The sequence below is a fragment of the Erpetoichthys calabaricus genome, chromosome 5 (assembly GCF_900747795.2).
Source record: "Erpetoichthys calabaricus chromosome 5, fErpCal1.3, whole genome shotgun sequence".
NCBI classification, from domain to species: domain Eukaryota; kingdom Metazoa; phylum Chordata; class Cladistia; order Polypteriformes; family Polypteridae; genus Erpetoichthys; species Erpetoichthys calabaricus.
In genome coordinates this window covers 91113283-91126954 of record NC_041398.2, presented here as the reverse complement: position 1 = coordinate 91126954, position 13672 = coordinate 91113283, and the positions used below count along the sequence as shown (strand labels likewise).

Genomic DNA, 13672 nt, shown 5'->3' with positions numbered 1-13672 from the left:
TAATTAAATTTATTAATGCATTTATAATGGGTTGTATTCCAGGGAATCTTTTTTTTACAGACATGCATTAACAAGAATGAAACATGAAAATATTTTTTGAAAAATGTATTACTATATTTAAAAAAATGAATTAAAAATAACAAATAAAATGTTTATAATTTAACAAATGTTATTTGCATTATATATATATATATATATATATATATATATATATATATATATATATATATATATATATATATATATATATATATATATATATATATATATAACCATATTATTCAGCACAAAGCTGATATTATTTTAAATATGTATGAAGACAAGTCCTCTTTTGCATTTTCATACTGTTTTTCCCATCTGGCCATTAAAGGGCCAAAGAATACTTCCATTAAATGACATTTTCAAACAGCTGCATGGATCTCATTATATTTTCATCCTGGAGGAAGAAAATAAAAGATTAACACAATAAGGTAGTGCAGTAAGAAGAATTAATTTTAATCATCTATCTAAAAACTGCTGGCAATATAAAGAAAAAAAAGGGAAATGCCAAAAGATGAAAGTCAACCAATTATATTCGGCAAGTTTCAGAGACTGGGGTGGGATTTTAATTTGGCAGAGAAGTGTTCATCACAATGCAAAATTCAAAGAACTAAAATTAGGCAGCTTGCCATTTCAATCTGCAAAGTAAGTCCTTCATTTTTTTGCTTTCTGAATAATTTACTTCTAAAGATCTCAACAGTATCACACAACTTGCTTCACATCAAAAACATTAAAACTTGTTTCATTAACTTATTTTTTTAAGATTCAATGTTTTTATAAAGAAAGGGAAATCTCCTGACACTCTTTTTTTGTGTGCTACAAAACTCTGAAAATATTCCCTAAACAGGTTAATATTAATCTTGAATGCATATTAGAAAGTGCTGAGATGGTGTTTTCACACACTAATAACCTACAGTTATGAACACACTAATAACCTAATGCTTTGCAGTCTGTAGGTGTTTAGGTCACTGTCTCAGTGTCTTGCAAGACCAAGAAGCCAAAATTCTAAACTGCAGCTCTAGGAAAAGGGCATGTGTGAATGACAGATGGAGATCATCGACTGTCATTGGTTATTCCTCTACAATTCATGTTATGTCTCATGGATTTGGAAATATTCTTTTCCTTTTTTTCAGTCTGTGTCCCATGCATTATGAATAAACATAAAGACAGTAGTTAGATGTAACTGCCTTTAGAAGGGGTCCAAATAGCATAGTTTGATGTAAGCCAGTGGCTATATTCCAAAACATTATCTTTAATGTCAGTCACCCTGAATTGGTGACAATGTTCATGTTTTGAATTTTCTTTTACATGATAATGTTGGTTGGAGGTACAAAAGTATTTACTTAGATGTATCTCTTCGAAATTCTGCTGTTTATGAATTTTCTCCCATTGCTTCCTTTCCTTATTGTGATTGTACCTTTGCATCAACGTTTTGAAACATTTCATCCTCGACATTATCTGCTTTATTTAATTACTTTATAGTATTTATCATTCTAGAGTAACTGGTCTCTATATATTTCCTCAATATATAGCCTATAAACCTACTGCTCTTTTTTCTGACAGTGGTGTTGGTCATTTTATCTTCATGCTCAGAAGAACTATCATTACCTAAAAAAGTAAATGTAGGAAAGGCTACTGCCTTGAAGTTCATTTTTCTCTGCTACTTCATGCTTATTTTTAGCCATCTATCTAATCTTTAACTAAGTGCTATTCTGTTTGGTTTTAAAGCACTAAAATAGTTCACTCATAATGCCTCATGGTTATAACCTGAGCCACTTTGCCTAACCTGCCACATGATTTTGGGGAAACCTGAACATTATGCCAGCCAGCGACATTATTACTTATCGTTTGGTTGATTTTTTTTTATTTTAGTTAAAACATCATATTCACAGTTGAACACAATCTTTGTTTTTGATATATAAAGGTTTCCAGTTCTGTGTTTAAATACATAAGAAATGAAAAGCTTAGCATTTCACTTACTTTTTGGCAGCAATCAATAAACTCATCAATTGTTACAACACCATCTTTGTTTTTATCCATTTTCTGTGAAGACAAAAAGGACAGAAACATGTTTTTGTATATAGTAATAATAATACACAATATAACATTAAGATGAATAGTTTGTATCAGCTAGTATTAAAAAAATATCAATTTTTCAGAAGTAATTGGGTGACTTTTACTCTTTTGAAAATGGAGCATTACTTTGTTTTACTTTTCTTGTTTCCAAAACACTAAAGGAACACATGTATCAATAATAATGGGATTTTGAGCGTTAAAAACATAATTTATATTTTGAGGTTGTGCTAAAAGCATTGTCATTTTAAAACTGTGTACATTTTTATACAAAAGAAAAGAAACTTACAGAAGTGGTGAAAGAAAAATAAAGAAAGGACTAAAAGCTACAAGAACATGAATAGGTTCCTCAAAGCAGGGGCATCATTAGGATTTGCAGAGATTGGGGTCTTAGTGCCTTTTGTGATTTTGGTGCACAACTTGCTTAGATAAAAAATCGAAGAGCCACCCCCTTGCAGTTGCACAACCGTCTATACTCACCACTCATTTTATTAGGTACACCTGTTCAACTGCTTGTTAACACAAATATCCAATCAGCCAATCACATGGCAGCAACTCAATACATTTAGGCATGTAGATATTATCAAGACATCCTGATGAAGTTCAAACAGAGCATCAGAATGGAGAAGAAAGTGGATTTAAGTGATTTTGAACATGGCATGGTTGTTGGTGCCAGACGGGCTGGTCTGAGTATTTCAGAAACTGCTGATCTGCTGGGATTTTCATGCACAAGTTTCTCTAGGGTTTACAGAGAATGGTCTGAAAAAGGCAAAATATCCAGAGCAGCAGTTGTCTGGCCGAAAATGCCTTGTTGATGCTAGAGGAGAATGGCCACACTGGTTCGAGCTGATAGAAAGGAAACAGTAACTCAAATAACCACTCATTACAACTGAGGTGTGCAGAAGAACATCTCTGAACGGACAACTTGTTGAACCTTGAAGCAGTTGGACTACAGCAGCAAGTGACCACACTGGGCAACTGAGGCTACAACTCGCATAGGTTCACCAAAATTGGACAAGACTGGAAAAATATTGCCTGGTCTGATGAGTCTTGATTTCTGCTGCAAGATTTGGATGGTAGGGTCAGAATTTTGTATCAACATCCTGCCTGGTATCAACTGTTCAGGCTGGTGGTGGTGGTGCAATGATGTGCAGGATGTTTCCTTAGTACATTTTGGGACCCTATGTATAAATTGAGCATTGTTGAAATGCCACAGCCTATCTGAGTATTGTTACTGACCATGTCCATCCCTTTATGACCGCAGTGTACCCATCTTCTGATGGCTACATCCAGCAGGATAACGTGCCATGTCACAAAGCTCAAATCATCTCAAACTTGTTTCTTGAACATAACAATGAGTTCACTGTACTCAAATGGCTTCCATAGTCACCAGATCTCAATCCAGTAGAGTGTCTTTGGGATGTTGTGGAACAGGAGATTCGCATCATGGATCTGCAGTCAACAAATCTGCAGCAACTATGTGATGCTATGATGCCAACATGGACCAAAATCCGTGAGGAATGTTTCCAGCACCTTGTTGAATCTATGCCATGAAGAATTATGGCAATTCTGAAGGCAAAAGGGGATCCAACTCAGTATTAGCAAGTTGTATCTAATAATGTGGCCAGTGAGCCTATATACATTTGTTTGGGGGGGGGGGGTGTTTTGGGGTTCCCCTTGACCTTTCACACTATAACCAGGGGCTAAATCAATTAGGACAGATAAAAATATCAGGTGCTTGTTATTATTCTTGGACGTTCCTGAAAAAAGATCAGGGCCTTGGTACAATAGAACAGGGGCCAAAGCTTCTGATGCCACCTTGCCAACAATGTCACTGCCTTGCTGTTTGGAAAAAAAAATTCATCTTTCTATGCACCTGTTATGAAATTAATTTAGTCGAAATAGGAGTCACAGGGAGCATCAGCATCAGATGGAAGGCAGAAAACAACCCTTGATGGGGCATCAGTCCATCACTAGGCTAGCCCAGAGCTGATAGTTAACCTAAAGCAACTTCAGGATAAGAATAAGGGAGGAAAACCAGGATGTTTTTCATATTGTTTGCAATTTAAAAGTTACTACTGGCTTCTGTTATAATTTGTTTTTATCTCCATTCTACATAAAAATATGACATTCACATTTTTTTAATCACTATCACTACAAACTAGAAATATGATAGTGATATATAAAAAATATATATTTTTGGGTGGAGTATTAACTGACATGGCTGTCTGACAGCTGTGGGGCATCTGTTGGTGAAGAAAGATTCAGTGATCATGATTTTGCCGATGATGCTGTGATCTTCGTGGAGTCAATGGAGGAACTGACCGAGACTCTCGAGAGACTGAGTGAGGAGTCAGAGAGTCTGGGCCTTTTGAGTGTCCTGGATAAAAACCAAGATCCAAGCCTTTAATGATCTCTATGGCTCACCCATCAGCAGTGTGCCCGTCTGCGAAGAGAGAGTCAGCCTTGTCGAGAGGTTTACTTAACTCGGCAGCAACCTTCATGTATCTGGTGACTCTTCCTATGAAGTCAGTAGACTAATTGTGGGAGCATGGGGGGGGTCATGACATCGTTGGAAAGAGGTGTGTGGTGCTCCCAATATCTATGCAAAAGGACGACGGTCCAAGCCTTTAGAGTTCTGGTGCTTCCTGTTTTGCTATATGGTTGCGAGACATGGACGCTCTCCAGTGACCTGAGATGAAGGCTGGATTACTTCAGGACTGTGTCTCTTCGGAGAATCCTTAGGTACCACTGGTTTGACTTTGTGTTGAATGAGCAGTTGTTCAAGGAGTCCCTGAATGAAGCACATTACCTGCCTTGTGAGGGAGCGTCAGTTATGATACTACAGCCATGTGGCACGATTCCCTGAGGTTGATCCAGCGCATAGGATCCTCATTGTTAAGGACCCGAGTGGCTGAACCAGGCCAAGGGGATGCCCACATAACACATGGCTGCAGCAGATAGAGGGTCATGGCATCTCATTAGATAAGGGACAAGTCGGAATGGCATACACAGGCTAGATTAAAAGGCCTGGACATTTTTTTTCAGCCAAAATATAAGTGGAAGAATTCAAAAAGCAACATAATATTAAAAAAGTGACTTCATTTGCACTGTACAGTCAAATAAACAGAACTAAAAAAGCATAGGTTAAACAAAGAAATGTGATTTATTTGAATATGTACCACACAGGTAAGCTTTAAATTTGAAAGGATTATCTCTGCTGGACATGGGAAGTTATTTTCTTCCCTCCAGTGTAGCTTTGATATATCATACTGCACTGTTGTATCTAATACCTTTTATTAAAAAAAAAATCTTCAAATCATACATTTTAATTTTCTGAAATACTATTTTACTGCATGATTTGCATATGTTAAGCAGCTTAGTAATATAATTAGGACTAGCTGTGACAAGACTTTACACAGCTGTTTTAAAAGAAGCTAACTTTATTTATCACAAATCCAACTAGGCTGTTGGCCACACAGTGAACTGGCAAGCAAAAAGATTTTTTCCCATTCATAACTACATCTCTTTTAGTTACCTGGATTACTCTCCAACATATAGTACCATGAAAGGGATCTGCATAAACTGCACCACTCATGCCCACACTCTTACAACACTGCCACAATTCCTAGTAATTCCTACTATTCCTAGATAGTACTACATATCTAACCAGGCTGCTGTCACTGTCCTTCATTTCTTCCTTCACAAGCATACAAGAATGCTTAAAGTGAATGGGTTGCGGTCCTAAGTAGAGGTGTTCTTTTCTGTCATTATGACGTGATGTGACTACAGGTCTAGAGGCTGACTTCAAGACTTCAGGGATGGGCAAGAAGACAGCTATTCTTGAGCACCGTCATCTTCTGGGGACCCTGCTGGTCTAACCAGCTGCCATACATACAGTGAACTCTTTCATTTGCTGGTTTCTAACAGTGACAGGGATTGCACTTACTTGCAAAGTATAGTGAGTACTGTAATTTAAATTGTTATCCTTCCCTGTTCAGTGAATGCAAAAGCAAAGATAATGTGCAACAAATACAATCAATAATTAGTAAACCACTATGGTTTACAGTGTCTATAAAAAGTATTCACACCCTTGGAAGTGTTCACATTTTATTGTCAATATTGAATTCCTGTGGATTTAATTTGACCTTTCTGATACTTCTCCACAGGAAAGACTCTTTAATGTCAAAGTGAAAAAAAAATCTCTGAAAAGAAATAAACTATTCACAAATATAAAAACCATAATATTTGATCACAATTCCTCCCCTTCATATCATTATTTAGTTGATGCACCTTTGGAGCCATGAAAAGCCTTGAGTTCCATTTTACTTTACAAAACAGCTCAAGCTCTGTCAGATGTTTGAGCTTTATGGGTGAACAGCCTTTTTTAGGTACTACCACAAATTCTCAGTTGAACTGAGATGTGAACATTGACTTGGCCACTCCAGTATATTAACATTGTTGTTCTTAACCTAGATTTGACTTTATGTTTGGAGTTGCTGTCTTAGTGAAAAACACATCTTCTGCCGGGGCATCGGTTTCTTGCAGAATGCATTAGTATTTCATGCAGGATTTTCCAGTACTTTGCTGCATTAATTTTACCCTCACAAGCCTTTCAGGGCTTTCAACGAAGAAACATTCACACAGCATGATGTTCCCACCACCATGCTTCATGGTGGTTATGGTGTGTTTTTGAGAACAGAGTGTTTGGCTTATGCCAAACATGTTGTTTAGTCTGATGGCCAAACAAACCCTCAGTTTTGGTCTTATCACACCACAGAACCTTCTTTCAGCTCACTTTAGAGTTCCCCCATGTGCCTTCTGGCAAATCTTAGCCGAGCTATCATGTATTTTTCATTTTAACAGTGGCTTTCTCTTTGCCACTTTCTCATAAAGCTGTGACTGGTGAGACAGTCGAGCAACACTTGCTCTATGCAGAGTCTGCTCAATATCAACCACAGCAGCTTAATCCAGGCTCTTTTCATGTGTAGCACCTTGCTGTTGGAATGAGCTGTCCATCTCTATTCAAAATTTTGACTGTTTAATAAACATTTGAAGACTCTTATGTGGTGAATGTCTGTCTTACTGACATTAGCTGTTAGGTTTTGTAATGTGGGAAGTGTAACTAGCTTGTGTTTTGTTCCGATCTCTTCACTTATGATGATCAATTTTGTATCCTTATATTTACTCCATTATTCTCACTTGTCTTGTACATCAATTTGGATAAAAGTGTCTGTTAAGCAAATTAATGTAAATGTGCATTTTAGTTGCAGTTTAAAATAACAAAAACATTCTGAAAGAAAAATAAATCCAAATTTTTCAGTGTGAATATTCAAATGTAAGATTTTACACATATTGAGATTAGGAGACTGCTTGGTGTTTACCGATTTGTAGATTTTTAAGGAAGGCAACTCACTACACTGGGTAGCATGGGTATACATGGCGGTGCTGTGATTAGCACTACTGCATCACAGATCCATGAACCAGGTTTTGATCAGCAATCCGATCCCAATCTTCACAGAGAGTGCATTGTCTCCCTGTGTTTTTGTGGTTTTATAAGTGTTCAGTTTTACACACAAATCTCTAAACTGTGATGTATTGATGTACCATTTGGAGTGGGATCTAGCTTGGTGCCGGAAATGCCAACAATAGAGGCTACTTGTGTACAACCCTATAAGTAAAGAAGCTAACTAAAATGCCTGGGTGAAACTTATTTTGCTTTCATCTTCACTGAAAAGAACTTCACTTCAACCCATTAGTACATAGGCTGCAGTTACACAAATGATATTTTAAATGTGTTTAAAGGTTTCTCCAAAAATAGCTTGATATTTTAAAAGTTCACTTCACTTGTTGTGGGCCTTAGAGTAAAATGCTTGAATGTCGATCAAATAATTTGAAAAGTGACTGTAGTGAGATTGCCTTATGTTTCATATAACAGTCCCATAAGGTCCTTAAAATATTAAGTTATAATATTATAATATATATAATATTATATTATATTATTATTATTATTATATTATATCATTATTAGTATATTATATTATATTATAAGATTATAATTATTATAGTAAGTTATTCTATTTTCGTTATCCATCCATCCATTATCCAACCTGCTATATCCTAACTACAGGGTCACGGGGGTCTGCTGGAGCCAATCCCAGCCAACACAGGGCACAAGGCAGGAAACAAACCCCGGGTAGGGTGCCAGTCCACTGCAGTTCTATCTTCATTATTCTATCTCAAAATTAGATCAATTAATCGACAAATAAAATATGTAACAAAAGCTTTTTTAGCAACTTAGTTACTGCCCTCAATTACAAAAGAAGTCATTCTTCTTCCCTTCTCTAGCATTAAATTTATAATTTAATTTTACCTGGCAAACATGTACATTTCTATAAATAGTTTTCCAGCTAAGCTGATTTATTTTGATGTTGTGGAAATGTTCACTTTGTGTGGTGGAATGTTCTACACATGTGTGAATCCCTTGTTGGTTTTGTGGCACTTAAACAATGGTAAAGATGTAATCTTAAATTAATTCACTATTTATGGTGCAAGCTGCTTTAAATATAAACTATATGATTCAGCAACAATTTCAAGGGATTCTGATTTTCTGTTGGCCTATGGCCTTGGTATTTATGTATACTCTAAATGCTTTGTCCTACAGTCTCATGTGTTAAGAACTTAATTACACAGTCAGGTGCTCTTGTGCAATATTTTAGCTTATTTTTAAGAAGAATACTTTTTCTAATTAAATCTGTGCTGTTATCATAAAATTCTGTTCAACCTGCTTCGTGTTAACCATGGAATTCTATGTAATTATCCCGATAATCCCGAGTCAGACTTGGGGTGATATGTAATTTAGAGTGTTAAGCCTGAAGAACTCTCAGAACAGTATTCTGTTGCTGTCTAGCGGATAAAATAACATAACCCTGCAAGAAATCATGAATATTTCTATGCATTTTGCCACTCTTTGGTAACTCAGCAGTATTCATAAGTGGGACTGAGCCTTCAACCAAAACTCAATGGCACGTAAAGGATAAGCTGTAAATCCAGTTTTAGAACAAACTGAAACAGAACCATCAGTTGAATCAAGCAATAGTGACAAAAGTGTGAATTGGTGATCAGGCATTCACATGGGATAGTGAAACTTATGCATATGACACTATATGACCAAACTGCTGTGATATGCCTGTTGAATTAATTTGCCTGAAGGTTAATTATGATGCAAGTAGGTACGTGGCAAAAAGGCAAAATTATTGTGATCAAGTAGAAAAACAAGAAAGAAGTTATCCCCTAAGCACTGTTCATCAATGCAGCAACTGTAGTTTGTGTCAGGAGAAATATGGAAGTCACTAAGCCTTGTGCTGTGTTACACTACAATAATACAAGGAGAACGTCCGTTCTGTGGATCAGGCACCAAAATATTATTAGAAAGGTTTGCAAAGAAACTCACTTCTACTGTCCCAAATGCAACATCGGGCTATGTGCTGGTGATAGTCAAAACATGTAACACGAAAGACGTGTGCTAAATCTGCATCAGTACAACAGTGGACACTAAACATGCCTTTCCTACTTTATTTATGTGTATATTTTTATAGTTACACAATTCTGTTACACATAATAACATTTTTCCTTATTAAAAAAATTCAATGTTTTTCATTTCCACCCCCTCAGAGGTAAACATAATGCTAAGGATGCTACTATGTGTCACCATATTCTGCTTTGTTTTCCATGTGGGTCATCATATTTTTATAACTATGAAAGCTGTGGCTAGTCACATCACATGGAAGTCACGTGATGAGTGATATTGTCAAGTTGCCTGTATAAAACACTAGGAGATGTGTGAACTGTTACTGTCTTGATACAGGAAAAGTCTAGTGGTTGGCTAAAAGGTCCCTCCAAAAAACAATTTTGGCATAGGCCTGTGGTCTCAACTGTCATTGTTCCAGATTTTCCATTTCTGTTTTATATTTTGGTATTCTAGTTTTTGCCTCTTTTTGTACTTTGACCCTGAATTGTGTTTATAATGTCCATTTCACACAGATGCCTGTTACTGAACATTACATTCCTGACTCCTTATCACGGATTAATCTTTAAAAACTAGCTTGCATCTCTGCTGCTCAGAATAAAATCACAACAGACATGCTTCTGTCATTAAAGGCAAATCTGATATCTATTAACACACTATATACTATGGATAGACAGTTCTGACTAATGTTGTTTTCAGGTGTGCCTACATAATAACCACACTGAACAGTTTCACAAATAAATTTTGAACTTATGAAGAATCTGTAAACTTTACCGAAGGTGTTGCAGTAGCTGTATTATGCTGATTCTCAATGCATAGTTCTCCAGTAGACTCTTAGACCTGTCTTCCGTACACAAGCAGCAGAAAAGGAGCCCAACTTTAGTATCTGGACTCTTGTGCAGATGTGCTAGTCTCTATTTCTATTTTTCCTGTACACTCTGCACGACAATGAAAAATGTGCTTGGCAAGTGTAGGAGAAATGGTAGTAGCTCATCTCTTTACCATCAGAGTTGCTTACTTTTTGTAGATTTTTATTCTAGGCATGCATTTCCAGCAAATTTACATTATCTATACTAATAAAAGGCAAAGCCCTCACTGACTGACTGACTCACTGACTGACTGACTCACTCATCACTAATTGTCCAACTTCCCGTGTAGGTAGAAGGCTGAAATTTGGCAGGCTCATTCCTTACAGCTTACTTACAAAAGTTAGGCAGGTTTAATTTCGAAATTCTACGCGTAATGGTCATAACTGGAACCTGTTTTTTGTCCATATACTCTAATGGAGGAGGCGGAGTCACGTATCGCGTCATCACGTATTACGCCTCCTACGTAATCACGTGAAGTGAAAACAAGGAAGAGATTTACAGCACGAGTCAAACGCGGGAACGAAGGTAAATGACGTTAATTGTTGAGTGTCTTTTAATACTGTGTAATTGTTGAGTGTCTTTTAATACTGTGTAAGCATACATATTAACAGATGTGCAATTAAACGTGTGCATTTACGGGGTGATTTCTCAGGCTTAAAGCTCGAAGTGATCACTCGAGTGAAGGCAGCTTCACAAAAAAACAGATCCTTAACAAACTGTTATTGGTATATTTTACCTTAATTTTAAAAGGTTTTCTTTTCTTCTTAATAAAAATTTAAAAGCAGAACTTCGCCGGTGCGAACCGCGGGGATTTGAGCGACTGACGCATACAGACATATTCATGAGTGCAGGTACTTCGGAAAGAAAGCACCGTGTAAAACTAAAGTTTAAATTAAGTTCATACACCTACAAAAGGTTGCCATTGATTTCAGGCAAGATTGCTTTTCTCCTGTACAACTATACGTTGCATTCTCAAGAGTGTGCTTGCACGGCTTGGTCATATTACAACCGGAGTGCTGAACTGACAAACTGGTATACAAACAGAACAATCGTAAAAACAGGATTAAATAAAAAGGCTGCTTCCGTTGGTGAAGCAACGAAATAGGAAGACCTTATATGACGTTCGTTTATAAAACAGCGGAGAGGCTGTGTGAAGTCAGCTACACAAAAAAAACAGATCCTTAACAAATTGTTAGTGGTATATTTTACCTCAATTTAAAAAGGTTTTCTTTTCTTCTTAATAAAAATTTAAAAGCAGTACTTCGCCGGTGCCAAGCGCGGGGATTTCAGCGACTGACACATACAGATATATTCATGAGTGCAGGTACTATGGAAACAGAGCACCGTGTAAACCTAAAGTTTAAATTAAGTTCATAGACCTACAAAAGGTTGCCATTGATTTGAGGCAAGATTGCTTTTCTCCTGTACAACTATACGTTGCATTCTTAACAGTAAGCTTGCACGGCTTGGTCATATTCCAACTGGAGTGCTGAACTGACAATAGATAGATAGATAGATAGATAGATAGATAGATAGATAGATAGATAGATAGATAGATAGATAGATAGATAGATAGTCCTGCGGTGGGTTGGCACCCTGCCCGGGATTGGTTCCCTGCCTTGTGCCCTGTGTTGGCTGGGATTGGCTCCAGCAGACCCCCGTGACCCTGTGTTCGGATTCAGGGGGTTGGAAAATGGATGGATGGATGGATAGATAGATAGATAGATATACAGTAGATATATATATATATAGATATATATATATAGATATATATATATAGATAGATAGAGATATATATATAGATATAGATAGATAGAGATATATATATATAGATAGATAGAGATATATAGAGATAGATAGATAGAGATATATAGAGATAGATAGATAGATAGATAGATAGATAGATAGAGATATATATATGTATATAGATAGATAGATAGATAGATATATGTGTATGTATGTAGATATGTATATATGTGTATATATATGTAGATATGTAAATATGTATATGTATATATATGTGTCTGTATGTGTATATATATTTATATATATATATATATATATATATATATATATATATATATATATATATATATATGTGTGTGTGTGTGTATGTATGTATGTATGTGTGTATATGTATGTGTATATATATGTTGATATATGTATATATATGTGGATGTGTATATGTATATATATATGTGTATATGTAGATATGTATATATAAGTATATATGTTTATGTATATATATGTTTACATAACCTCTTTAACACACTACTTCTCCGCTGCGAAGCGCGGGTATTTTGCTAGTTTTATATAAAGCTAATGTCAGAGTAAATTTAAAACAACATTAGTAATGATGTAGCCAAAGTGCTTTACATTAAAAATACAATAAACATTAAATAAATAGCATAAAATATAATAAAACACAATATAACCAGCAGTAAATAGAGACGCACAAATGAACTAAGAGGGGGGGAAACATCAGTATCACTGAAGGTCATGGAAAGCTGGAGAACAGAAATGCGTCTTCAATCTCATCTATAATAATAAAAGGCAAAGCCCTCACTGACTGACTGACTGACTGACTGACTCACTCACTGACTGACTCACTCATCACTAATTCTCCAACTTCCCGTGTAGGTGGAAGGCTGAAATTTGGCAGGCTCATTCCTTACAGCTTACTTACAAAAGTTAGGCAGTTTTCATTTCAAAATTATACGCGTAATGGTCATAACTGGAACCTCTTTTTTGTCCATATACTGTAATGGTAGGCAGCAAGATGGCGTAGGAGACTGAGTTGCGTGTCGTGTCATCACGCCTCCCACGTAATCACGTGAACTGACTGTGAACTCAGTACGTAGAAAAGAAGGAGGAGCCCCAAAGACCGCAGAAGAAAACATTCATTACACAATTGACAAGGCAGCGAAACAATAAGAAGCGAGTGAGTGACGCATACAAGCATCTTCATAAGACACGAGGTATAAAAAAGCACGGTGTAAACCGTAAGTCTAAATTAACTTTATAGAAACGCTCCCACTGCCGTTTGCAATACCATATTCGCGAGATACAAGTTTAATGAGAAGACACGAGGTATAAAAAAGCACGGTGTAAACCGTAACCTTAACTTTCTAGAAACGCTCCCGCTGCCGTTTGCAATGCCATA

At 36.3% G+C, this 13672-nt stretch overlaps 1 protein-coding gene across 3 annotated transcripts in view; it reads right to left on the bottom strand.

Annotated features, from left to right (window-relative positions):
* Positions 1 to 282: 282 nt before the first annotated feature.
* kcnip4a (potassium voltage-gated channel interacting protein 4a) overlaps positions 283 to 13672 on the bottom strand; it is a 915543-nt gene continuing 902153 nt past the window's right edge. For all 3 annotated transcript variants that reach the window (XM_051928636.1, XM_028801760.2, XM_051928635.1), the window contains exons 7-8: positions 2020 to 2082; positions 283 to 436 (exon numbers count right to left, since the gene is read on the bottom strand). In XM_051928636.1, coding sequence (XP_051784596.1) covers positions 389 to 436; positions 2020 to 2082 — 111 coding nt within the window. In that variant the 3' untranslated portion in view covers positions 283 to 388. The remainder of the gene's footprint in view (positions 437 to 2019; positions 2083 to 13672) is intronic.